At 41.8% G+C, this 27,643-nt stretch overlaps 1 protein-coding gene across 7 annotated transcripts in view; it reads left to right on the top strand.

Moving 5' to 3' along the window:
* The window catches only part of LOC141350397 (brain-enriched guanylate kinase-associated protein), a 169,468-nt gene extending 165,484 nt beyond the window's left edge, over window positions 1–3,984 (top strand). For all 7 annotated transcript variants that reach the window (XM_073855487.1, XM_073855486.1, XM_073855485.1 and 4 more), the window contains one exon: window positions 291–3,984. In XM_073855487.1, coding sequence (XP_073711588.1) covers window positions 291–1,673 — 1,383 coding nt within the window. In that variant the 3' untranslated portion in view covers window positions 1,674–3,984. The remainder of the gene's footprint in view (window positions 1–290) is intronic.
* Window positions 3,985–27,643: the final 23,659 nt, after the last annotated feature.

Below are 27,643 nucleotides of genomic sequence, written 5' to 3'. Positions count from 1 at the left end.
TTTGCAGCAGGCACTTATTTTGACAAGACACATAATGCACATGGTTCACGTGATGCACTGAACACATATTTTGAAATGACAAACCACACACAGACTATGTTGTTACAAGCTTCGCATCGTGCGCCCTCGAAAAAGATATCACCAGCCGCCACTGTTCACAGTATTATCAAGCTATGACATTGTTGTTTTGCAACCTCTAGCAGCCAAAATTACATATTGTGCCTTAAAATATTTAATTGGATTGATTTCTAAACCCTTGACATTATTCTCTCTATGTCCCATTTTTTCAGCTGCCTGCAGAGTTTCAGGAACGTGTAAGCATACACATGGAAAGTTCTTCCCTTTGCCATTCTCCATATGCTGACACAGTACCTGCCTCTGTCATTGCCAAGGTCTTAGAGAAACCAGACGAGGTCTGCAGCAGTCAAGCCTCTCGATCACCTAGCCCACAACCCCAGAAACGCCAGGGATTTCTTGTGGGCACCAACCTTGTAGGTAGCACTGAACGTCCTGGTCTCCGAGCTACATACAAGTTTGACCTGTACAGCAGTGACACAGCACTTTATTGCCCTGAAGAACGGAGGCGAGAGCGCAGACCTAGCATGGACCTTCATGGGCAGTGGAAGGTCTATAAGCCCCAGAACTCCACTGACAGCAACCCAGAAGAGGGTTCCATGTCCCTACAGCCTACCTTCTCACAAGACCATTTCCGAAAGTTTGCCACCTCTTTGGGAGGTGGCTCTAGCTCTTACTCCAGCTTTAGTGGGGGAGGGTCAGAGGATAAGGGTCAGGATCCCCCTAGTAGTGCTGCGTCTTCTCCACGTCATCATCCCCTTTACATGGACTGGAGGGATGGTGGGGAATATGAGCACAAAAGCGACTCATCCTGGGAGAGGGAGAGTCCAAGCGCCTTTACTAATGCCCATGTTTTTCAACCACCTGAGTCCAGCCACCATAAGAATGGTAGCTCACCCATCTACAGCAGAACTATGTCCTCCTGTTACAGTGAACCCTTTGAGCCCCTGCCACCCTCAACCTCACCCAGTATTACTTATGGTGATAGTCGTCGTGGAAGTGGTTTTGTTCCTGAGGAAGAGGAGCTGATTGGTCGATGGCGGCAACTAAGTGTCGAGGACCTAAGTGCTCACACATACCGCAGTCCTGGTCGGGCCTCACCCTACAGCTTCTCTGAGCAGCACTTTTCAGTCAGGCCTGCCAAAATTCGTCTTGGTCCTCTCTACAGTAGCTTCCAAGAGGGTACTGATGTATACCACCATGCAGGGGTCCTAGACCCCTTCTCTAGCCCCAGCCCTGAGTGCAGCCCAGGTTTACATCAACAGCAAAGTCAGCCTCACTTGTACTGCTCCAAAGAGGACAGCCAAGAGTCTGAGCACAGCCTCTATAGCCCCAAGGAAGGTGGAGTGGCAGCTGGAGGCCAGACAACAGAGTATGTTGACATAAGTACCAACAGCTCAAATGAGTCGCTGAATCATGGATCTCTTGAGATGGCTGCTGACCTTCAGCATTTTCAACCTGAGAGGTGCAGTGTGTCCCCTCAGGGAACCACCCCACCACCCCCTCCACAACAACAGTACCAAAAATTTGGCACACTAGGACTGTCACGTAAGGACAGTCTCACAAAGGCACAGCTCTATGGTACATTACTAAACTAATAAAAGGTTCATGATTGCCCCCTCTTGTGAGTATGTTTTGAATGTGAAGCTACAGTTACACCCAAATGCATCATGGGATCTCAAGTATTTTTGATGTGTTAACTCTTACAGTGTTACAGTGTTTTCTAAAGATTAAACATGATTTGGTCATGTTTTTACAGTTAGTATGGATCCTCTAACAGTCAGTACTATTTGTATAGCCTATTTTGAAAGTTAATTGATGTTTTGTGTGGTTTGTAAAAGAAATTGAAGGGCATAAAGGTTAAAGTTTTTTAAAAAAACATCTCTAGTTTAAGTGTAACAGGCCAAATTTTGTTTTACCTTTCTATCCTCACAATAGTGTAACATTAATAAACAGCACATATGTATAAATGCTATATAAAAGAAATGTTAATTTTGACAAAGATATGTTTTATGTAATTGAGGAATAGCTTTATTTATAATTATGTAAATATGATATCTCAATCGTTTAATAATTTTAACATTGTGGGGAGAAACGGAATTGTCATAAACACAATTCTACAGAATTGTAAATCATTTATATTGCTAAAAATATGGTAATCAGCACAATTGTACATGCTGCATAAAAATATGCATATAAAATGCCTCAAATTATTTGTCATGATTACAATTTGAGATTATAATGAAATCTTTGACAATTTCATTTGCAGTGATGAGCAAGACATTTTGAAGATATTTTTGGAAAATAAACCCTGCATGGATTTATATTATCCTCACTCCCTCAAGAAAACAGATTGCAACCAAAGCGATACTTCAAATGTATTTCTATAGATTGTTTCAGCAGCAACAACATAAACAAATGGCTTTTGTGGACTAAATGCAACTTCTGGTAGACTTCCACATAGAATCAATAACAACAGAGAATTACATTTACAGTTTGTTATTTCTGATAACAAGGTAACTAAATGACAAGTAAATTACTATTGTTCATACATCATATCTAACACGTATGAACTATTACATTGAGCTTACATTACTGTGTAAAATTAATGTATACAATCTTACCTAGGTTCTTGAATTTTTGCCTGGCTGCCAAACCTCTCTGCACAATTGTTATCCATCCTCATTGTATCTCCTTGTCTACATTTATAATAATTGTATGATTAATACTAAGATTTCCTCCTAACTCCTCGTTCCTCGCCTTCTTGTGGTGCAATTAAAGAATTGAGATGTCCTTCAAGAAGCTCAATCAGTTTCCGGGTCAAAGGATGTCGGGTGAGGAAACGAGGAAGCATATTGAGAAGCACCCAGTGTTGTTCTGAAAGCTCTGTTGTTTTATTGCCACTGTATTGATTGTCTGCAGGCCATGTTTTAGGTCTATGCTAGTTGTCACTCTGTCTAGCGTCATCTAAAATCAAAAGCTGCTGATTGCACTGTTCCATCAATTTGTGCATTTTTCTTTTTTTGTGCCCCACTATTCTGCTTTTTAAAATCTGACATGTTTCACACTATGGCTGCATCCAAAACCCAAGGCAGCTTACTTGTTGCCTTGCTCCCTCATGAGGCAATGACTTTGGTGGCAGCCTTCATAGACATCGTAATGGAATTCTTTTTTCAAATTTAAACAGAAAGCACATTTGTGATAACTAATCCCATATTTAAAAATGCAAGACTAATTTCTCGCTAGAAATGCAATCATAGGGTGTAAAAAGTGAAAATATAACATTATTTAGTGTAAATTTGTACTCCAGTGTCTTTCATGGCCGCCATTTTATTTTTTGCAAACTCGACTATGTTCGACCAATCACATTTGCTGCATGCACATATGCATAGAATTGTGGGACAAATGATAATGATATCTCAGGAGTCAGGAAGTAAAGCAAACATTGGTTTCGGATGTGCCTTGATGTCTTCCTGCCTTGATGCCTTCCTGCCTTGGAATGCTTTCTCAGAAGGCAGCTTTTTATTTTAGGTTTTCTAAATTTTTTCAACAAAAGATTTTTTGTTGAAGTCCATTTAGTAGACCCCTCCCCAGCTACAACTCATGTAAGCCCATGCATTAATGCGCTCCAGTTTGTTACTGCTGAAACCATCAATACAATATCTTGAAAGCACTGAAATATTTTTAAACTACTGATGTGTTTTGTTGGCCAATTAAATTTCTGAGGTGATGCTGTGTTTTCGCTTTTGTTCCTCAGTGTTGTAAATCCCTCACTCAGACCCTCTCATGATTCAGTTCCCCTTTACTCTCTTAATCAGCTGGGTTCCTGTATCAACTGACATAATAATGCATGACTGCTTTTTTTCTTATTTGGCTTTCTATATCTAATAAAGCACAAACGTTGCACCATGTCTGTCTCTTTAACTGCCTGTTGGAATGCAGGGCTATTCATATCATTATTTAGTCTGTATAGCAGGGGCATGTTCAAGCTCAAACTGGTGCACAACACTTTGCTTCTGGGTTGGAACTGGAAGGTATAAAAGGGAAGTAAAAAACATAGCATATTAGCGTCAAAACATGAAGCAAGCTACAGGCACATGGAGTTATGGCAAAGAGACGCAGCACCTCTTTCCCTTTCTTATGGAACCAAGGTTACATACGTAACCAAGTTGTTCACTTTCATGGGAACTTCAATTCTGCGTAATGAAATGACAATATGGAACCTGTGTACAAGTAAAAATGGGGAAGACCACCCTGCTGCATCACACACATCTTTCATAGATACCCCCAACAAGAGGGCATGAGATGAAGCAATACTCCTGGTTAAATGTGCTCTAACTAGCAGAGGTGAAGGCATACCGTGCACCTCATAAGCTATTGATATAGCTTATATTATCCATTTACTAATGGATTGTTTAGCGGCTTGACGTCCTCTATTAGCAGAACCAAAACAAATCAGTAACTGATCTGATCTTCTTCATGAAGAAGACCTACAGTATTAATGTACCCCTGCAAAGCCCTAACTGGACATAGCAGGTGCAGTCTTTCATGGTCCGCCGACTTGCAAGGAGAAGGATGGAAGGGCTTTACAACTGTCCTAGCTGGAGAGGTATCAAATTGTAGATGGAGGCCCCATCCTCAAAGTGCCACGTAGAAAACGTTAAAGTATAATTCTGGTATTTAACACTTTGAGTCTCATTTCTGGTTTGTTTTGGATGAACTACAGTGATGGACACTGAAATTTTGACAATGGGTCGTGTCTTGACTTTTTGACTCATTTAGAAGCGTCTCTTGACTGCTTCAGAATGGAAGTCAATGACCATGCACAAACATGTCATTAAAACAACACTTAACGTTCATTTTCAAAACTGTGCTACTCACCGAGTGGTTCGTGGTGTTCGTTGATGATTAACTCATTCACCGCCATTGACGAGTTATCTCGTCATTTATGAGTTCATATTTAACTAATAAATATGCCTTTCTGGACGAATTTCAAAGTGAAAGTGTAATACCGCTTTTATCCACCAGATGACGCCAAACCGAATTTATAAAAACGGAAGTTAAAAAGATTTAATGATTTATTTTAACTGCCTTTATGTTTGATAGTCATTCTGAGTCTGATCTCTAACATAAATTCCTTTACAAAAACGCAATTTTTTTAAGCTTTTTGCTCAAAATGTTGTATTTTTAAAGAGAAATATCCATATTTCAGTGGTTAAATTAAGTAGAAAAAGTAAATATATAATGAAACGTTTTTTCCCCATTTTGTTTGTTTGTTTGTTTATTGTTTGTTTGAAAGCAGAGGGTGTGTTCTTTCATTTGATATAATTTGTATGTTTATATATTTATAGAAAATAATTTTTCCTGCAAGGAATTTTGTGAAAATATTGTTAAAATCACAAAAATGCAGGTGGGCAACTTTTCTCAAAAAGGCTGGCGATGAATGAGTTAAAAACAAGTTGTGTAGCGAAATACAGTTTCTGTCGTGTTTTATTTGGCATTCAATAGTTCGCCTGCGCATTCAGATCTTAATGATTAATGGTAAACTAACTTGGCTTGCTGTCCTCGAAGGGAACTCTACAGCTGAGCTCCGAACTTTTAGAGAGAGAACCTGAGGCCGGGGCTCGAGCCCCAAGTTCAACCCCCCCTTGCAACAGAAATGCACAGAGGAAGAAAGACAGCAGTGAAGGAGGAGATGGGGAGGAAGAGGGGTGCCGGAAAAACTGCAGCTGGATGCGGAGGCCGGAAGGCTGCCTCATATACGCCCATAATGATGATTGACAGACCTGAATGTTTAGGCTCCTCTCGAAACTACGTTTAGAACTACAATTCAATAGTTCGCCTGCGCATTCAGATCTTAATGATTAATGGTAAACAAACTTGGCTTGCTGTCCTCGAAGGGAGCTCTACAGCTGAGCTCTGAACTTTCAGAGAGAGAGAAAAGTGTGGCCGGGGCTCGAGCCCCAAGTTCAACCCCCAAAAAGGAATGTTTGAGGGACAGCAAGCTAGGCAGGTGCCTGCAAGTAATTAAGACGTCTAAGATAAGTATTAAAATCCTCTAGATCTCCCCCCCAAAAAAGGTAGAACATCATCAATATTACGGCTTATGACTTCTGCGGAAGTTAATAGAAAGTGCATGACATGGGGCTCCTGCGGGAGCGAAGGTGATTCACTAATGTGTTTGTGTGAGCGTGAGGAAATCACTGCTAAGGCAATGAGCAAAGTTGTACAAAATAATGCGGTGTGAAATTTTCGGCTTATGACTTCTGTGGAAGTTAACGGAAATCGTGCGACCTGGGGCTTCTGTGGGAGTGATGGTGATTCACTAGTGCGTTAATGCAAGTATGATGAAAATCACTACTGAGGCACTGGGCAAAGTTGTACTGAACAATGTGGTGTGAAATTGTTTGCTTATGACTTCTGCGGAAGTTAACGAAAAGCGCGTGGCCTGGGGCTCCTGCGGGATCGAAGGTGATTCACTAATGTGTTTGTGTGAGCGTGAGGAAATCACTGCTAAGGCAATGAGCAAAGTTGTACAAAATAATGCGGTGCAAAATTTCAGCTTATGACTTCTGTGGAAGTTAACGGAAATCGTGCGACCTGGGGCTTCTGTGGGAGTGATGGTGATTCACTAATGCGTTAATGCAAGCATGATGAAATCACTGCTGAGGCACTGGGCAAAGTTGTACCGAATAATGCAGGGTGAAATTTTAGCTTATTACTTCTGCGCAAGTTAACGAAAAGCGTGTGGCCTGGGGCTCCTGCGGGAGCGAAGGTGATTCACTAATGCGTTAATGCAAGCATGATGAAAATCACTACTGAGGCACTGGGCACAGTTGTACTGAACAATGTGGCGTGAAATTGTTTGCTTATTACTTCTGCGGAAGTTAACAAAAAGCGGGTGGCCTGGGGCTCCTGCAGGAGCGAAGGTGATTCACTAATGTGTTTGTGTGAGCGTGAGGAAATCACTGCTAAGGCAATGAGCAAAGTTGTACAAAATAATGCGGTGTGAAATTTCGGCATAAGACTTCTGCGAAGTTAACGGAAAGCGCGCGACCTGGGGCTCCTGGGGGAGTGATGGTGATTCAATAATGCGTTAGTGCAAGCGTGATGAAAACACTGCTCAGGCTGTGAACAAAGTTGTACCGAATAGTGTGGTGCAAATTTTCAACTTATGACTTCTGTGGAAGTAGAAGGGAAGCGTGTGTCCTGGGGCTTCTGCGGGAATGATGTTGATCCACTAATGCGTTAGTGCAAACGTGATGAAATCACTGCTCAGGCTGTGAGCAAAGTTGTACCTAATAGTGCGCTGTGAAATTTCAGCTTAAGACTTCTGAGGAAGTAGACGGGAAGAGTGTGGCCTGGGGCCTTTGCGGGAATGATGGTGACTCACTAATGCGTTATATGCAAGCGAGATGAAATCACTGCTGAGGCAGTGAGCAAAGTACAGAATAACGCTGTGCAAAAATTTCAGCTTATGACTCCTGCGGGAGTTTATGGGAAGTGCACGGTCTGGGGCTCCTGCGGGAGCAAATCACTACTTTGATAGATCGAACGGGATAAGGTCACTGTTGCAGCGGTGAGAGAATGTTGCAGTGACTGTTGACTGAGAGCACGAGCCGCTAGGATCACTAAAGCTGTAATGAGAGTGGGACAAAATGACTGAAAAGGGTTAATAACTAGCCAACGTATTCCTTTGATTTTTTGTTGACAAATAACTCGCATGAAACAAACAAACAATGGAAAAACGAACAAATTATTTATCAAATTTGTTCTTGCAGATGAAAAAGAATACATCAAATAGACATCTCTGAGATGTATGTGAGCTATCAGTCATAGCGGAGTGGCAATCGGGAATGTTGGGACTTTGCCAGAGGGCCGGTAGTGTTAAACATTGTGAGTTATATTAGCTACATCAACTGGCAGACTGATGTGCGGCCGTTTCCCGCCGGTCAAACTGTGCAGCTTCTCTGCTCAGTACAGTATATAAAAATGCTCAACCCGTTCGGCAGGTCCAAACATGTCCAGAATTTTTAAAAATAGATGGGAATCAGTGAGCGTCCGCTCCCCAAATGGCATAGCCTGTTGGCCTTTGATGTAAAAAGCCGCTGAACGCCTGTTTCGCACATATACCGTATGCAGTGCATTTGCGGTGGGATCCGTCAAACACCCGTTGTGCTTTCAAACATACGCTGTTTTGCAGTGCGCTGCTGACCGCTGATTCGGTGTATAAAATGATTGTGTAATTGACACTTTCTGTGGAAAAGCAATAAACAATATAACAAAGCATCAAGATTATTACAATCGCAAGAGCAAATCACATTTTGACAACTGCATATCGACAGGTATGCGGAGACGCACACACGTACACAAAAGGTGAAGATCAGCCATTATTGATTGACTGTGCCCTGGTTACGGCTTTAACTTGTTTGCCTTAAAGAACCAGTTCGAGAGAATGATTCGTTCACAAACTAAACAGACATCATTAGTCATCACAAATAGTATTTTGGGACGGGGGCTTTCAACATAGCCGGGTTTAACCATGCTATGCTTCAACAATGATTCACGGTTTCGAAGCACTATAAAAGCCTAGATATGGCGTCACCTGCTGGTGAAAATTTAGTATACGCTTTATACAAACTGCAACAAGTAGAGGCAGGCTCTCGCTTAGGGGGCAAGAGAATAGAAGAAGGGAGCTGAGGAAGAATATAGGGCATCCAAACTTGTGCCGGTAGCGGAGGCAGCCTCGCGCTACAGTTTTTGTCAGGCCACAAGCTGGAGGACAGGATTAGAAGGAGAAGCCTGTGCCACTAGCGGAGGCATGCTCACGCTTGGGAATGGCAAATAATGGAAGAAGGAAGATGAGGAAGAAAATAGGGCGTCCGGGCTTGTTCCTGTAGTGGAGGGAGCCTCACACTACAGTTTTTTGTCAGGCCACGAAGGATCCTGAGTCTGAGCCGCTAGCGGAGCCATGCTCACGCTGCAATGTCAGCATGTGTTGCTAAAGGCTGTTGCTGTGCTCATTCAAAATTTGGATTTATAGTATAAAAATATAGACACAAAACCTAGTAGGTGCATATGAATGGATAGTAAAGTTTGCCCTCTTGTAACAGAAGGCTGTTAAGACTAGTTGCAAGCAGGAAATTTGCTGATAAAGCATACAAAGATCGCACGGATTATCTTTCATCAAAAGCGCACGGGGGTAGCGTCAGTGACTTTTTTGACCGGGTGCAGGCGTAGTGGAACATATGTGCGGCAACGGAGTGGGTAAGATTGGAAAACAGCTAGCCAGCGTAGGGCTCTACTATATGCTTTATAAAGATTACATTCAGTCCATGGCACCCTCAGTGTAAATTACTTAAGGCATGTTAAGCGTTTTTACTCATGTTGTTTTGATGCATCTACTGACTCAGAAGCAGTCATTCCAATGTTGGACAAACACATTCCGTATTCGCTGGTCAAAACCTTTTAAAACCCCTTAGGCGTCACCACACTCTATTTGAATTAAATTTACACTCTTGGAGCTTTCAAAGGATATCCTGTCTGTCATTAGAATAGAAATTCACATGCAAAAACACTGAAGTAAACGTAAGCGTCCTGCTGGCAGGACAGTGATATTTAGCAGGATATAAATGTTTTGAGGCACACTCTCTTCATAAATGAATCAATTACTCTCCCTACATGATTCATTTTAATAAAACACTGTTGAAATGTCTATTCTAGAGGCTTAGACCTTTCCAACGATATATAGTTTGTTGTGATGGATTAAGAATTACATCAACAATATTGATATAAACTTAGGTGTCCCGTAGTCGGGACGGCGACGCTTAACGGTTTAAATTCATTTAAGCTTGTTTGATGATGAACTACTTGTATGATGGTTGTTACACTCGTTTTCATTTAAACATTCATGAAATAATGATTTTGCTAATAGGTTAAGTAAAATATAATGATTAAAATTGAAAGTCGTGCGTCACCTGGATGCGATTGAGATTGGGAATCAACATAGAATGGCTAGTATGTCTGCCGTGAGGCTGGACAGCTCTCTATTCGCTCCATCATTAGAAAGCAAAAATCGGTATGCATAAACGTTACTTTCAGCAATTCATTAAAGCTAGCATAAATTACCCTAACGATATGCTCTCTGTACGTGTGGGTGTTGGAGCCACAGTTTTAGGGAACGGGGAAACAGTGATTGTGACCATTATGATAATTTTTTTACTCCTGATAAAATTCTAGTAGAAACAGCCATTTAGCAATGAAGTCCTGCAGTTTGGCTACGAGGTAACCTATGAGTTACTCCAGACAAGTCTTCTTTAGTACGTAAAGTCTATAAAGTTTGTCAGCATGATAACTCCCCGGCGTGATATTGCTTAAATGACCTGGTATCAGATTTGTGATGCGGCGATAAACGATACCGAAGAACCATTTAAAATTGTGTATCATGCTTAAGGTTTTTTAAAAATACTCTGTGGTTTGTCTGTCGGACAAAAGTTGTGAAAGGCGATAAGATCGGTGTTATAATTGTTCAGCTTGCCTGCCAATCAAGTTTGTGGCGATGGGTCGATTGCCCAAGCATGGATGACAGTCAAATTCATTGAGCATCGACCAAACCATGTTTCTTTTATGTAATAATCAACTTGAAATTATATTGAAAGCAATGTCTAGGCAAAACATTAAACAAATAAAACATTGTATAATTATTAGGCAGGCCTGTTGATGAAAGTGGGCTGGCATACTGCGTTAGTGCGAGTGGCGATGAAATCGCTTCAGTAACAGAGAAAAAGATGGTAATAATTGGATTATTGCAGGCTGAGATCCCTACTGCGGTAGAGATCACGACAATGCAGCCAAAAGATCAGCGTTTTAAACAATACTTAACCGAACTCGAGGCGATTCTGTCTGAGCAGGCAAGCCTGTAACGTTAGTATCTCTTTGATCAATCCATGCAAAACAATGCACACTATTTATCTGACATTCTTAAAGTATGAAAATTTGCATTAAAAAACAAATTCTTTTACGGATGACTCAAAATTAATGTATAATATTTGTATAGAAATGTACCAGTGGATGAGGAATAAAATACAAACCTTAAGATTTCTGCATGGTTTGTTAAGTAAAAACGTAAATAAAATGATAATGTTTATAAAGACATAAGTGACTGTGGTTTAATTCATGTTCTCAGTTTTATATATTAAGCTTTGAAGTTACAAGCACCAGGGTTGTTTTAGCCAAACGACTTCTTCTATCCTTTTACTTTGTGTTGGTTTTTGCAATGTATTGCTCGAGTTGCCCCCTGTCGGGTCAAATAGTGCAACAGCGAGCGCGTCGACTACGAACGACTTCCGTTTGTTGACAGCGAGCGGAGGATCGCGATCAGCAGAGCAAAGCGCGAGTATCCTCGCCCATTCGCGGAGACCGTATTAGTATTATCAAGTATGCAGGATAAGGCAAATGAGGTGCGGTATTACCTTGAATAGAAGAACCACGCGAGAGTGCATTCTTCCGCGGAGCTGTGAATAAACAATTGATACGGAGAAAAACGAGCAGTTTGATTACATTGACAATGAGGTAAGTTCCACTACAATTGAAAATCTCCGGTATTTGTAACTTTGGTGAAAAAGGGTATAATTAAACACGGAGTCGAGGGCAGCAAAGTCCTGTAGTCCGCCATTGTTGTTTTGGTCGATCGTGCGTGCCTAGATTGAAATAACAGATGCACCTGATCGCCGTTGTCAAACCCATTTTGTGTTTGCCATTGTCGAGTAAAATGAACATCCGGAATGCATAAAAGGATATGTACACTGCCCCTGACATCACTACTATGGTAGTGAGAGCAGGGACTAAAAATACTGCTGCGGCAGTGGTATTTAAAAATATTTCCCAGTTGATCGGAGCACTGGAGCTCGTCATGTGGAGACGTGATTCCGGGATGGGCGGGGCCAAATGTTTAGGCTCCTCTAGAAACTACGTTTAGAACTACAATTTTGTAAAATTCCATTGACTTCTCTTGGAAGACTCATTGCTCGCTGATATATCACTCCGCAGCCGGGAAACGGAAAAGGGTCTGTTTACATGTGGTTGTAGTTTTTTCGCTCGGTTTCTCTCAAAATAAATTTTTCCCATATTTGATGGCTCAGTGACCAGCCTTAGATTTGAAGTTGAGCTCGATTGTGACTGTCTATAAGCTAGACACCGAGTTCGGTTCAGCGTCCTTGTACGGCAAAGTGGTTGTCGCCATCAAGTGGTCCGGGGTGTGCTAACGCTTCAGACTCAAATATAGAGCGGAAGTATATATGCGGTTGTGAGGTATCTGAAAAAATAGTTCCACTATAGCAAATAACACGGATTCAAATCATACATTGCGCCAATATATTTGTTTTTAATCATCAACAAACACCACGAACCACTCGGTGAGTAGTACAGTTTTGAAAATAAACGTTAAGTGTTGTTTTAATGACATGTTTGTGCATGGTCATTGACTTCCATTCTGAAGCAGTCAAGAGACGCTTCTAAACAAGTCAAAAAGTCAAGACACGACCCATTGTCAAAATTTCAGTGTCCATCACTGTAGTTCATCCAAAACAAACCAGAAATGAGACTCAAAGTGTTAAATACCAGAATTATCCTTTAAACAAGAGGGTGATTCCCTAAGGAGCCCTCAGATAGAGGTACGTGAAAGTCTGAAATAGCTGCAATGTAAACCGTTAAAGTAGACGGTGCAAGACCTGATGAAAAAACTTGAAACTCCAGAACTGAAGCCACTAGTTAAAGCTATGGTCTACGATTTCAAAGATTGTTCATTATTAATAACCTCGTTTAGATGCTGGTTATGGTTCTACAGTAACATCCTAACAATATGAAGAGAAAAAAGAATTTAAAAAATCCATTCAGTCTATTGGGTGTATGGTAGCTTACATTGGTTAACTGCTCTCATCCAATCCCTGCTACATTTGAAAATCCACCTCGCGCTCGCGTCTCCACCCCATCGCACACCACCCCGCCCCTCTCCTGCCTGCGACATGAAATTTGTGTCAGTGTATGGTAGCTAGCGAAGCAGCAACATCTCAATAATGGAAAAAAAACTAAACGACAGCAGCAAGCAGCCCCTGCTTGTCCCTACAGTAAAGGTTGGAAGAAAAAGGAAGTCTGTTGAAGAAAGAGCAGAGGTTAAAAAATTTTGAAAAACGCCGGACTCTAAGTAGAATCAATATATGGTCCGCCATTGACCGTTGGAGGAAGCTTCAGGGAGATTTGGGGCTGAAAACCGGCGCCGACACGGCAGACTTTTTGTTGAACAGGTACGCACTTATTTATACTTTTATTGTGTGAGGTGTTACATAAATATCTTTTTATGAGTACATGCTGTCGTTCGGCATCGGAATGTTAGCCGTTTAGCATCGCGTATCACGGGTCAAAGTAATTATATTTACTAAGATTGTGTGAGGTGTTATATAGTATTATCAATCTGACTACATGCTGATGCTGCCGGTCGGCATCGGAATGTTAGCCGTTTAGCATCGCGTATCACGGGTCAAAATAATTATATTTACAAAGATTGTGTGAGGTGTTACATAAATAGTATTATAATCTGACTACATGCTGATGCTGCCGGTCGGCATCGGAATGTTAGCCGTTTAGCATCGCGTATCACGGGTCAAAATAATTATATTTACAAAGATTGTGTGAGGTGTTACATAAATATGATATTATCAGTCAGTCTGACAACATGCCTATGCTGCCGGTCGGCATTGGAATGTTAGCCGTTTAGCATCGCGTATCACGGGTCAAAGTAATTATATTTATAAAGTCATTTCTTGAAGCTCATTAGGGGAAACGTATGCCAAACGTTGTTGTGAAAGTAAATAACGTCAATTACAATCATAATTGTAATTGTTCATTCCTTCAAGCCTTTATGTGTTTACTGCTCTGTAAATCTCTGTTCTGATGTTTACTACCAGTGATCACAGCTTGAATGAGTGACGTTGTTCAGGTGGTTTCCCGGTGGGAGGGATCAGGTAGCACAGAGGGGCGGGATGAGTTTTTTAAAACTTACTAACCGTCTCAGGCTTTCTAGACCGATTTTCAACATCGTAGACTACAGCTTTAACTGGATCTATATGTCTGTAACTACACCAAATAGTGAAAACCCTCCATTTTATTTGTATAAAGTTTCCTGGTGGATGGAGCTTGAGAGTTCAAAATGGTCTATACAACCTCAGTAGAGAGACCCTGGTCTAGAAGCTCAAAGATCCCTCTGGCGGGGAATCTACCAAGGCAGGCCTGTCATGAGGGGTAGGTGATTCGAAAACAACACTCGGGCCAGCCAAAATGGGGCTACCAGAATCAAATTGATCCCTTCCATACAAACTCTCTCTAACACTCCTGCAGTGATGGGAGTACAAAGTAACACGTTACTGTAATTCCACTACTTCTAGCAGTAACGAGCATGGAACGAAGTATTTTTTAAATCAAGTAACGCAATTACAATTAATGAAATTTAAATGAGTTTGTTACTCGCGTTACTCTATTTTGTAAAAAATAGACAAGACATATCTGACGTCGCAGGACCACGGTTGGCGGCGCAATTAATCATTACACTTCATCATAGCAGTGCATATAGAATGAACATGAAAAATCTAAACGGGACAACATACCTTTGTTTAAAAATTTTGCGCAAGTCATAATCCATCCGTTCTCATGTTTGTAAATTATCTTTGCCAAGCAATCCCAGTATGACATCAACTTGCATTTGTAGTCCACAAAAGTAACAAATCTGAGAAATGTTCATATATTAGATGTTTACATCGGCTTCATGGAAGAGAACGATCCGCGATTATTGTTTCTACTAAAATATTCATACTGCGCTGTACACCCGTAGTATGTGTGAGCTCGCTTTTAGTTTTAGTTTCAGTCTCTCCGTATCCGAAAAAACAATCCACTCGCTCTGTGTCCGTCCGACAAAACAATCCACGTAGCCTACTCCATTTTCTGATTAAATATCTTCCTTTAATCTTGTTTATCATTTTAATCAAACATAAAAAATATAGAAACAATATACGACCAAAGAGCGCAGTCCCTGCCGCAAGCTTCACAACCTGTGTTCCAATTCAAGGGTCATGCCCTACTAAGCATGCGATAAAAGGTAAGCACTCTGTCTTTCAAGGCGCTCAGAAGTTCGCGAAGAGAACTGAAATGAGACAGTCTAACCTTCAGAGGACCCATAATTTGCGTCACAGCGGGGACGTTTCTAACTTATAATTTTTCTGATTCCATATTTATTTTAATAATTTATTTTAGAAAATATGACATGTTGACTCAATTGTCTAGACAATTTTAACACATTATATATTTTTGTAAACACAGAGAATATTTGTCAAAATTGTCTAAATGATATACATAATTAAACTAAGCTTATATATTAAGATAATTTCTAACAAAAATATTCAAAGGTTGAATCTAAAGCAAAATAGGCTCCTACAGTATGTGATATATTAGAGTCTTACGTGTAAAATAGCCCATCCATATCATTTTATTGTTTGACTGTTCAGTACTGTTCATATTTACATTTAAAAAGCAGACATAAAAGTAACTTAAAAGTTACTTAAAAGTTACTTTTCTTAGTAACTAATTACTTTTGATATACAGTAACTGGTAGAGTAATTCAGTTACTTTTAAAAGAAGTAATTAGTAACTGTAACTAATTGCCAATTTTCAGTAACTTGCCCAGCACTGCACTCCTGGGTCATTCTATGAAAATGGTGGCTTTTTGAACAGACAACTTTTTAAAAATGTAATTCTTTTTCATATCAAAATTTATAGTCAGATAATAGTTAACCTCTTAACATTATAAATCAACTTAAATGACAGCTTAATGTATTTTTATATTTTTAATACATAACATAAAAAAATGCTTGTGCTGCTTTTTGTCACTGATATTACCTATATTTTAGATGACAATTCAGGCTTCCCAGAATGTATTTTGACTATTTAATTTGCATACATAATCAAAGACAGAAAAGGTTAATGTAATATTAAGAAATTGTCTTGATTAGTAATAATTATACTTTAAACAGGCATGCATAAAGTTCTATTGTGTGACCTTTTTCTATTTCTACCATTGTGTTTTTTGTTGTAACATTAGAAATAATTGAGGTTGAGTGATCAAAATTGAATGATGTTATCAATTCAATTTTTTATTTATATAGCACTTTTCACAATACTTTATTGTTTCAAAGCAGCTTTACATTAATAGAAGCAGTAAAAGCACAGAAAAACGACAGATAGCACAACATAATACACAATAGCATAAGCAGTCAAATTTGCTGCAGCTATGACTCGACATTATGAGCGAGCGTATTACTAATGTAACGTCTAGAAGAAGAAGCTAAGTTAAGCCCAAGCTGGGTAACTCCCCGGGTTAAAAACTCCCCGGGTTAAAAAAACCCCTAGGAGAAAAAAAAACAAAAACCCCGGGTTGTTTAGCCGAGGAAATAAAAAATAAAAAGTTCTAGGAGGGAAAAACCCTTGGGAGATATACATGTATATACACACATATAAACGGATAAGGAGATTAAGCGGAGATTAAGCGGAGATTAAGCGGGTTCTGCCGGTGATCGTTGGTCAGGCATCAGCTGGGCATCACATTGAGGGACGACCAGTAGATCAGAGGTGTGTCGACTTTCACCATATCCTTAACTCATTCACCGCCAGCCTTTTTGAGAAAAGTTGCCCACCTGCATTTTTGTGATTTTAACAAAAGTTTCACAAAATTCCTTGCAGGAAAAATTATCTTCTATAAATATATAAACATACAAATTATATCAAATTAAAGAGCACACCCTTTGTTTCAAACAAACAATAAATAAACAAACAAACAAACAAAATGGGGAAAAAACGTTTCATTATATATTTACTTTTTCCACTTAATTTAACCACTGAAATATGGATATTTCTCTTCAAAAATACAACATTTTAAGGAAAAAGCTTAAAAAATAGCGTTTTTGTAAAGGAATTTATGTTAGATATCAGACTCAGAATGACTATCAAACATAAAGGCAGTTAAAATAAACCATTACTTCTTTTTAAGTTCCGTTTTTGATAAATTCGGTTTTGGCGCCATCCAGTGGATAAAGGCGGTATTACACTTTCACTTTGAAATTCGTCCAGAAAAGCATATTTATTAGTTAAATATTAACTCATAATTGACGAGATAACTCGTCAATGGCGGGGAATGAGTTAAAATGATTACTTATGAAAGCAGCAACAGTAACACCAGTGACAATAACACCAGTGACAAATCTGCAGACACAATGGCATATCTAAGATTGCGGCCACAGTAGCTCAAACCACACTTCTTAAATTGTAAATAAATTAATTAATCATGCAATTTGAAAAATTATATTGATAAAACAATAACAATCATTTTTGTTGGAGCTGCGTGGCGTGCGTCCTCCAGGAGCTGCGTGGCGTGCGTCCTCCAGAGGCTGCGGCGGATTGAAGACAAACTTTACTTTGTTTGAACACTGTTTATTCCGGTCACTGCCAGAAGTTGCTTAAATAGAATAGCCAGATATAGTAACAAAAGAGTGTGTGCGCTCCAGGAACAACAATATATAGGCCATACTGCAGTTGGTGGTAGTCAGATTAAACATTCAATTAAGGTCAGTAATATTTGAATAAGTTACATTGCTTTATACATGTAGCTTGTATATGACATTAGTTGTTTTTGTTATTTTTTCCTTTGATATAGGCACATTGCATTTTTGCAGTTGCATTACAAGTGTTTTCGCTCTGTTTTCTGTACTTCTACCTGGTACTTATATTAACATTTGGATACTATTACAGCTAGTTTGGCTGTAAAACATAGATAATTAACATTATTTCAGTACCTTACTGTTATACCGTTATAAAATACAGAGTGCTCTTGCTCTGTACTATAGCACTACTGTGTCAGTATGGAACCCCTTAGCCTGATATGCACTGTTTGCAAGGCCACTTTACAGCAGGACAATGGACATGACTGCTGTCCATCCTGCTTAGGCTTGTTACACTTGAAGCAGGGCCTCACTGAGGATGCCTGTATGAATTGTAGCATCATGTCGTTGGAGCAGAGAACTTCCAGACTAGCGGGAGTAGAGGCACTCTTGACCTCAGACAAGCCTCGGCATGGGAAAGTGTCGGCTAAGCGGAAAATTGTGGAATCAGTGAGTATCTCCACCAGTAAGAGACATAGAGAGGATTCTTTAGCCAATAAAGTGGAGGTGTTGGCTTCAGAGTTTGACCAGATTAAGGCTTTATTGCTAAACCTGCAACCAAAGGAGGCTCCAGCACCGATGTTGGCAAATCCCAGTGCAGAGTTACCCGTTCCTCAGGACCCGTTCCGTGAGGAGGGGAGTGAATTCTTATCAGAAATCCACTCTCAGTTCTCTCATGATGATTCTCAGAACACGGCACAGGGTTCAGCAGAAGGAGTAGAATCGGATCAGGATGTTGTAAGACAAGCCCTCCAGTTTGCGTTGGCACGCTTAAGCCTTGACACTGCTCCTACAGTGGCAGCCCCCTCTTCAGGGGAACGGCAAAACCATCTGCTCTTAGCATTCCCCCATCCAAAGACTATATTGAGGAACTACATAGGTGTTGGGCTAATCCCAAATCACTTACTCATCATACCACAGCAAGCAGGGCCTTGGCAGCAATGCACGAACCAGACTCTTTTGGCCTGGGTCAGATGCCTAAAGTGGATCCATTTATCGCCTCTTTCATTATATCACCTGAAGAGGCTTGGAGACCTAATGCTCGCTGCCCGCGACCCCAGTGCAGAATTACGGATGATCTTCTTAGTCAAGCGTACAATTCTGCAGCACGGATGGGTCGCATTGGAAATTCGCTCTCCCATCTTATGCTGGCGCAGTCCCAGTCACTCCAACCTATGGGTGCTGATCCTTCAAACCAAATCTTAAGCGATGCGTCATTACAAGCATTCGCATTCATTTCAAGAGAATTAGGTAGACTCATGTCAACACTTACTCAGGCGCGCTGCCAAGTATGGCTAGCACAGTCTTCATTATCAGATGCTTGTAAGAGAACACTTCGTGACCTCCCTGTGGTCCCGGGCCAACTGTTTGGACCAGCAGCACAACAAACTCTGGAACAGAGTATTCAGACAAATAAGACCAGACAGCAGTTGGCAGACCTAAGAGGTACTCCACCATCACAATTTAGACAAGGCTATGGGGGTCGGTATCCTACTCGCTCTCAACCTTTACCTCGTTCAGGGGCTGTTCAGAGGAGCCAGGCTAGGCAACTAGATCAGCATGTAAAGTACCCCAGAGCACGTGGACAACAATTATTTCGGGCGCCAAGGGGCAGGGCATCAGGTCAGCGCCCCCCCAGAGATAATAAAGCCCAAGCTCGCAGAGCATGAAGTTCAGGGGCCGACTGTCGGACATTTTTCAAACCAGCAGCTCAAATACTGGCAAGTAAACACCTCAGATCCATGGGTGATAGCAACGCTATCTCATGGGTACAGGCTGCAATTCCGACGGCAGGCCCCTGCCTTCAATGGGGTCAAGATGACTCTCGTCAGAGACCCCGACAGCTTACTGGCATTGACAAAAAAAGTTGCCGAACTCTTGGAAAAGAACGCCATAGAGCCAGTAGAATGGGCATCACGGCTAAATGGGTTTTATTCAGTGTACTACATAATTCCAAAAAAAGATGGTGGCGTTCGGCCCATTCTCGACCTTCGAGGCCTTAATCAGTTCCTCAAGGTTCTACCATTCCACATGCTACACACGACAGAGGTCTTTCAAGCAGTGAGACCACTACATTGGTTCACCACAATAGATCTGAAGGATGCTTATTTTCATATCCCAATTGCACCACAGCACAGACCGTTTCTTTGCTTCGCATTGCACTGTCAAGTCTATCAATTTCGGGTCCTACCATTTGGGCTGTCCCTGTCTCCTCGGGTGTTCACCAGGTGCATGGCTGCAGCGCTGTCCCCAATACAAGCCAGGGGGGTGCAAGTGCTTCCTTATCTGGACGACTGGCTCCTCTGTGCTCCATCTCAAAGGGAGGCAACAGAACACACCAATCTGCTGATTTCCCATGTCACTCAGTTGGGTCTCAGGGTGAACTTAAGCAAGAGTCAGTTGGTCCCATGTCAGTCGGTGAAGTTCATAGGCATCTCTCTAGACTCGAGATCGATGAAAGCTTTCCCGTCACCTCAGAGGGTGGACAGCATCTTGCTCTTACTCCAGCGTTTCCGGAGACAAACCAAGCTTCCATTCAGAGTGGTAGTCCGATTGATGGGCATGTTAGCAGCAGCAGCGGCACTGATACCGCTGGGTCTTCTTTCGATGCGCCCTTATCAGAGATGGGTAAACAGTCTTTACCTGAACCCTACATGGCACAGGAACAGACTGGTCAAAGTTACAGATCGATGCCTCTCTACATTGAAACCATGGAAAGACAGGTCATTCCTGAGGAAAGGGGTAGCTCTTGGGGTGATTCCCTCTCGCCGGGAGATCATTCAGACCGATGCTTCACTAGTTGGCTGGGGCGCAGTGTGGCAGCACAGGATGATCAGGGGGTCATGGAAACCCAATCAAGCTACAAAAGACATAAATACTCTGGAGCTCAAGGCAGTGCAATTGGCTCTGAAACACTTTGCAAGGCAGGCATTGGTTCCCAAAGTTATGCCGGCTTCTCGATGGGGAGCCCTGGAGCCTACCCAGGAGACGGGACTTACTCCTTCAGTTACAAGGGCAGATTTGGCACCCGAGCCCAGGTCGGCTACAGCTCTGTGTCTGGCCGCTGAGGAGCCAGAACTACTGCTAAAGGCTTGTGGTGATAAGGTACAAAACACAATTCTGAATTCTAGAGCACCTTCCACCAGGAATATCTATGCTTGTAGATGGAAGCTTTTCACTGATTGGTGTACACCAAGAGGGTTGGTCCCCGAACACTGCCCAGTGCCAATGGTGTTATGTTTTCTGCAGTCCCTGCTGGATAATAACAGGGCTCCCTCTACCCTAAGGGTATATGTGGCCGCAATTTCTGCACAGCATGTAAAAGTGAATGATCAGTCACTTGGGTCACATATTCTAATCACATGCGTTCTGAAAGGTGCTCAGCAATTGCATCCTGCTTCAACCGTTAAGGTACCCGCATGGGACCTCAGTCTGGTTCTAAGGGCACTTACACAACACCCCTTTGAGCCAATGGACCAGTGTGACCTTAAGTGGCTTTCAATAAAGACTGGATTTCTTTTGGCAATAACTTCAGCCAAACGTGTTGGTGAGCTCCACGCTTTGTCAACCAATACGTCCTGCATGCGTTGGAATGCAGATGGAACAATGGTGATGTTGTGGCCAAATCCCTCATTCTTACCCAAAACATTCTCAACATCATTTAGGAATTAACCAATTGAGTTGGTAGCACTTAGGAATTCTGTGTCTGACACACAAGATGGCAATCCAACAGAACAACTATGCCCTGTGCGAGCCCTTCGGGGCAATCTGAATGCTACAGATAAACTGCGACAGTCTGACCAACTCTTTATCTGCTACGGCGGGCCAAGAAAAGGGCAGCCTCTGTCAAAACAGAGGTTGTCAAACTGGGTGGTGGAGGTCATTGCCCAGGCATATAAGGCCAACAACCTGACTGTGCCAGCAGGCATAAAATGCCATTCGACGAGAAGTATCTCAACATCTTGGGCAGCATTAAAAGGTGTCCCCCTAATGGACATTTGTGCAGCGGCTAATTGGTCATCCACTGATACCTTTTTCAGATACTACAGGGTTAATGTGGCAGCCCCTGGCGCCATGGAAATGGCAGTCCTGTTGGGATCCTCAACTTCAGCTTAAGGTGAGGAGCTGCCTCCTCGTGACCTTGTTGCTATGAGTCATCCAATGAGAAGCACTGCCTCTGCCGGTCAGTAAGAACGAAATAGAACTAGAGTTACATATGTAACTACGGTTCTATGAGTTCTGGATGACCGCCAGAGCACCCTGTCACTCGGAGTCTTGCGTGAAGATTCTGTAGAGACAGTTTGCAGGATGTCACGGGGTTAAATAGAGGGAATCCCCATGACGTACCTGGTCATGTGATGACTTTGTTGTTATTAGACTCAACTTGCGCATGTGCAAAAGAGATAAAATTCAGTGAGAAGCACTGCCTCTGGCGGTCATCCAGAACTCATAGAACCGTAGTTACATACGTAACTCTCATTTCCTTGTCTTGTTTCCTGTCCCCGCCCCCTTGTCTCCTTGTTAATCACCTTGTTATTGTTTAATTCATGTCACCTGTTCCCCTCTTGATTTGCTCCCCTATTTAATGCCCTTGTGTTTGCTGTCCTGTGCTCGATCATCTGTTTATATGGTGTATGTTCCACGTGAGGTTTTGTATAATCAAGTCATGTCTTATCTAGTCTAGTTAGTGTATTCAAGTCGGTTGTTGTCTAGTTTAGAGTTACCCATTAGTAGTGATGGCCAAACGAGGCTTCCTGAACCACTGAGGCTTTCCAGCCCATTGGCTCCCCAAAAGGTTCATTTACCCAAAGCCTCATTAAACAGTGTGCTCTCTAGTGACACCTGCTGTGCAAAGCAATGTATCGCACACAAATCTATTCATTTTGAGCAACCAAACTGTCATGGTGTGGGCTTTTGAATAAAGTATATTAAATAAAGTATTTTACTCTGCTTGTGTTAACCTATTTACACACAGCTCACACATACACAACTTTGTGTTCAACAATTTAGTAGTTCTTTTGGTTAGTGATAACAGTGAATTCCCCAAATGAGTGTAAGGAAATTATTGTGAGTGCGGTGCTGACTGGGAATGCAGTAGTGCAGTGTGTGGTTGGCTGTGGCTGGCTGACAGCAAAAAAGGGCAAAACTCCAAATAGTCCAAGGGAAAAAAAAACTTTTACTTAGGTGCCAAGGTGAAATATCACTTAAAAATTATTATTAAACAAACAAAACAAAATAATAAAACAAAGAAAACTTCAAAGAAAAACTCAACACATATTTAACCACAAACAAGGGTTTAAACAAATCGTTGGCTACTGTTCCAACAAACACCCCTCCCCACTTCACCATTTCCTTGGTTCTTTTATACTCTTGGTTCCCCCCTTCACATTCAAACGGACCAATCATAACACTCCATTTGTTATAGAACTACATTTTACACATCACAGATTTTTCCATTTAAGTCACACCAATACAAGGTTTACATGGAACTAAAGGCATTATCCTTTATTAGATCACCAACACATAAACACACAACACATTATACTCCATGCATGCTTAATTGGTATCTCCTCCCCTTCAGGATGATATAAAACTGGCTTCCTGCTCACCGGCCACTCCTTTTTAGGCCTTTACAGCACAGGTAAGACATAGAAACATTTACATTAACACACAAACATGTTTGATAGATTTACCTCTACATTGTATGCTTATGATGCTAGCAGTTAGCATGGAATGTACACCTTCCATGTGACTGCCTCTAAAGCAAAAACACAAAAATAAAGGACTTACCAAACTCTCTTGTGTATTTATTGATCATGAGCTTTGTATGCTAGATCACATTTCCCCCTTCCTCTCCCTCTGGACGATCTTAATTGGGCATATGGGATAAGTAATCAGCAACAAAAATGTTCTTACCTGGACAATGCTCAATCGTAAACACATAGGGCTGCAGAGCCCAGACACCAGCGCAGTATCCTTGAATTACTATTCTGCATGGTTTGCATCCACTTCAGAGCACGATGATCTGTCCGTAACGTTAATTCACGTCCCAATAAGTAATACCACAGAGAGTCCACAGCCCACTTGATGGCAAGGCCTTCCTTCTCAACGGTTGAATATTTCCGTTCTCTTTCAAAAAGTTTTCTGCTCAGAAATAAAACTGGTCTCTCCTGATGAGTCTCTCCTTGGACCAATACCGCTCCCAAGCCAACATCAGAAGCGTCCACCTGCACAACAAACCTCTGAGAGAAATCTGGGCTCTGTAACACCGGTTCATGGCATAACAAATCTTTAAGTGCATGGAATGCTCCTTCACACTCATTAGTCCAATAAAATTTAGCAGGACTCTTCTTGGTCAAATCAGTCAAAGGTGTGGCTACTGAGGCAAAGTGAGGAATAAATCGGCGGTACCAGCCGATTAAGCTGAGAAAGGACCTCACCTGCTTTTTAGTTTGTGGACGAGTAATGGTTTGAATAGCCTTAAGCTTTTCCACTTGGGGCCTGATCTGTCCATGTCCTAGTAAGTAACCCAGGTATCTCACCTCTTTCTGAGCCCATGAACATTTGGTTGTGTTGACGGTGAGCCCTGCCTCCTGAAGCCTCTTCAAAATGTCTGCAAGATGTTGTAGATGTTCTTGCCAGGACCCACTGTATATCACAACATCATCAAGGTATGCAGCTGCATACTGGTCACATTGCGCAAGTACACGATCCATCAGTCTTTGGAAAGTGGCCGGTGCTCCATGTAATCCAAAGGGCATAACCGTATACTGATATAGTCCTGAAGGGGCTCGAAAGGCAGTGTAGGGCTTACAAGACGGGTTAAGGGGCACTTGCCAATAATCTTTACATAGATCTAATGTAGTCATAAAGGATGCATTACCCGGTCTCTCCATTAACTCCTCAATACAAGGCATTGGATATGAATCAAAGCATGAGACACTATTTAATTTTCTAAAGTCAGCGCAAAACCTAATTCTGCCATCCTTTTTAGGGACCAGTAGTATGGGACTTGACCACTCACTTGTCGATGGTTCTATAATCCCCATTTCCAACATGGTCTCGATCTCAGTCTTTAACTGTTCGACCATCTTCTCTGGGACTCGATAGGGTTTCTGTCGTATAGGAGTAGCGTCTTTCAGGATGATATGGCGAGTAAGGATCTCTGTCCGACCCGGTCTTTCGTCTTCGTCTTTCATCCTCTTCCTCCACTTCGACCTCGATGTATATATAAATATATCTCCCAAGGGTTTTTCCCTCCTATGACTTTTTTTTACTTCCCCGGCTGAGCCTGGGTTTTTTTTCTCCTAGGGGGTTTTTCAACCCGGGGAGGCAGCCTTCTTGGGCTTAACTTAGCACCCTCTTCTTTACGTTACATTAGCAATACGCACGCTTATAATGTTGATTCATAGCCGCAGCAAATTTAGCTGCTTGTGCTATCGTGTATTATGTTGTGCTATCTGTCGTTTTTCTGTGCTTTCCACTGCTTCTATTAATGTAAAGCTGCTTTGAAACAAACACCAATTGTGAAAAGCGCTATATAAATAAAATTGAATTGAATTGAATATATGATGCAATACTGCACTGGGCTGGTTCCTCTGCAATCCACCCTTCTTTGAGCACGTCCAGGGGGCCACGAACTTGCCTGCCAAACAAAAGTTCAAAAGGTGAAAACCCGGTTGAACACTGAGGGACCTCTCTATAGGCGAACAGAAGAAAAGGAATTCTTTTATCCCAATCCCTCCCAGACTCATCAACAAACTTCTTAAGCATGTTCTTTAAGGTAGCATTAAATCGCGCTACAAGTCCATCAGTTTGAGGGTGAAATGGTGTTGTCCTGATTCCCTTAATACCTAGATGTTTATACAACAGCTTCATCACATTGGCCATAAAGTTTGTTCCCTGATCAGTGATAATTTCAGATGGAACTCCAACCCGTGAAATCAAATCAACCAGACATCTCATTATGTGTTTAACTTGGATGGAACGCAAGGGGTAGACCTCTGGATATCGGGTAGCATAATCACAGATCACCAACGCAAATCGGTGACCTGCGCTACTCTTTACCCAGGGACCTATTATATCCATTCCAATACGATCAAATGGAGTACCAATAATGGGCAAGGGTTGCAGATAACTTCTGTCAGCTTTCCGAACAGGTGCTACCATTTGACATTCAGAACAAGTTTTACAATATTCTTGCACATCATGGTACATTTTCGTTGACTGACTCATTCATACGTTTTTTGTTGGCCTAAATGCCCTGACCAAGGGATGGTATGTCCCAAATGTAAAATCATTTGATGCAGTACTTTGGGTACCACTAATCTAGGACTCTCTAGGTCAGCCAGGTACAAAAGGTTGTTCTTTAAAATGTACCAGTCCCCTCCAAACTTTGGTACCCCAACTGGTTTACCATCCACTTCACACACTTTGTCAAACAAGGGTTGTAAAGTAACATCTCCTTTTTGTAACTCCCTAAAATTATCAGGAACCTGCCAATGGCTGTCAATCAACTTTGACCCAGGGTCAGCAAAATGTGGTAAACTCTCTTGTACCTTCCCCCTATACTTTTCTTGGCATCTCTGTCTTTTACTTTTTCTATCCTTCCCTGCATCAGAAAATAATTCAGCATCAGCATTGGGAAGGGGTTGTAACCCTTTAGTCTGGGACCTTGTAACTACTGTACACATTTTGGATGCTGACCTCACCAAATCAGTTAAAGAAGGTAAATCTTCCCCTAAAACCACATCAAATGGTAGTTTCTCAACCACCCCCACCCTTAACTATAACAACAGAGACTTCAGCGGTTGGATAGGTTTGTTCATCCCCATGTACACATTCCAAGCACACTGTATCAGCATAGTTCAACACTTCACAGTTAAGCAAGTCAGATTTCACCAAAGTTTGTGTACTACCTGTGTCGACCAAAGCCTGAGCCGGCCGACCATTTACAGTTACCATTATAAGGTGGCTATGTTTCTCGGTAGGTGTTGATGATTCATCTAAGCACTCATTCCTGGGAACATAACAAATATTAGTCACTTTGGGTATTTTAAGAGGACAAAGGGAAGCCTTATGTCCGGGTTGTTGACAATAAAAACAAATCAAAGTTGTATTAGAATGTTTCCCAGACACACCAATAGTCTTATCAATAGGCTTCTCAAATTTACCCTTGCCCACAGTCACAGTACCTTTGTTGGTTCGTGGTGAATCTCGATGTGCAGCCATGAATCTCTCAGCCAACCTTGCAGCCTCTTCACCAGTCAATGGTTGGTTTTCTTTGACCCATACTCTTACGTCGGGACGCAACACTCTTAGATACTGTTCCAAAATGATGGTTTCTCCCAGCTTTTCCTTGCTCTTCATTTCCGGACGCATCCACCTCTGATACAAGCCTTTGATGCGGTTGTAGGTCTCTCTTACACTTTCTCCCGTTGGTACGTTCAAACTCCTGAAACGCAGGCGATACGTCTTCTCCGTCACATTGTACTTGGCCAGCACTGCAGCTTTGATATCCGCATAAGATCCTGATCGTTGTTCATCTATGCCTGCATAGGCCTCCAGAGCTTTGCCAGTCAACAAAGTTACCACTCGAGGTGCCCACTCATCGATTTGCCATCCCCACGTTCTAGCAATGGATTCGAACCGCACAAAGAAGCTCTCCACATCCTCTCCTTCCACAAAATCAGGAATTCGAGGTTCATGATAACGTCTATATGGCACTATTGGTGGTGTAGACATACCTGTCAGATTGTCCTCGGGTTGAATTGCATAAGGTTCTGAAAAAGAAACTCTTCCTGCTGGTGCTT

Source organism: Misgurnus anguillicaudatus, chromosome 18 (genome assembly GCF_027580225.2).
Source record: "Misgurnus anguillicaudatus chromosome 18, ASM2758022v2, whole genome shotgun sequence".
Taxonomy (NCBI): domain Eukaryota; kingdom Metazoa; phylum Chordata; class Actinopteri; order Cypriniformes; family Cobitidae; genus Misgurnus; species Misgurnus anguillicaudatus.
This window is presented reverse-complemented; position numbering and strand designations above follow the sequence as displayed.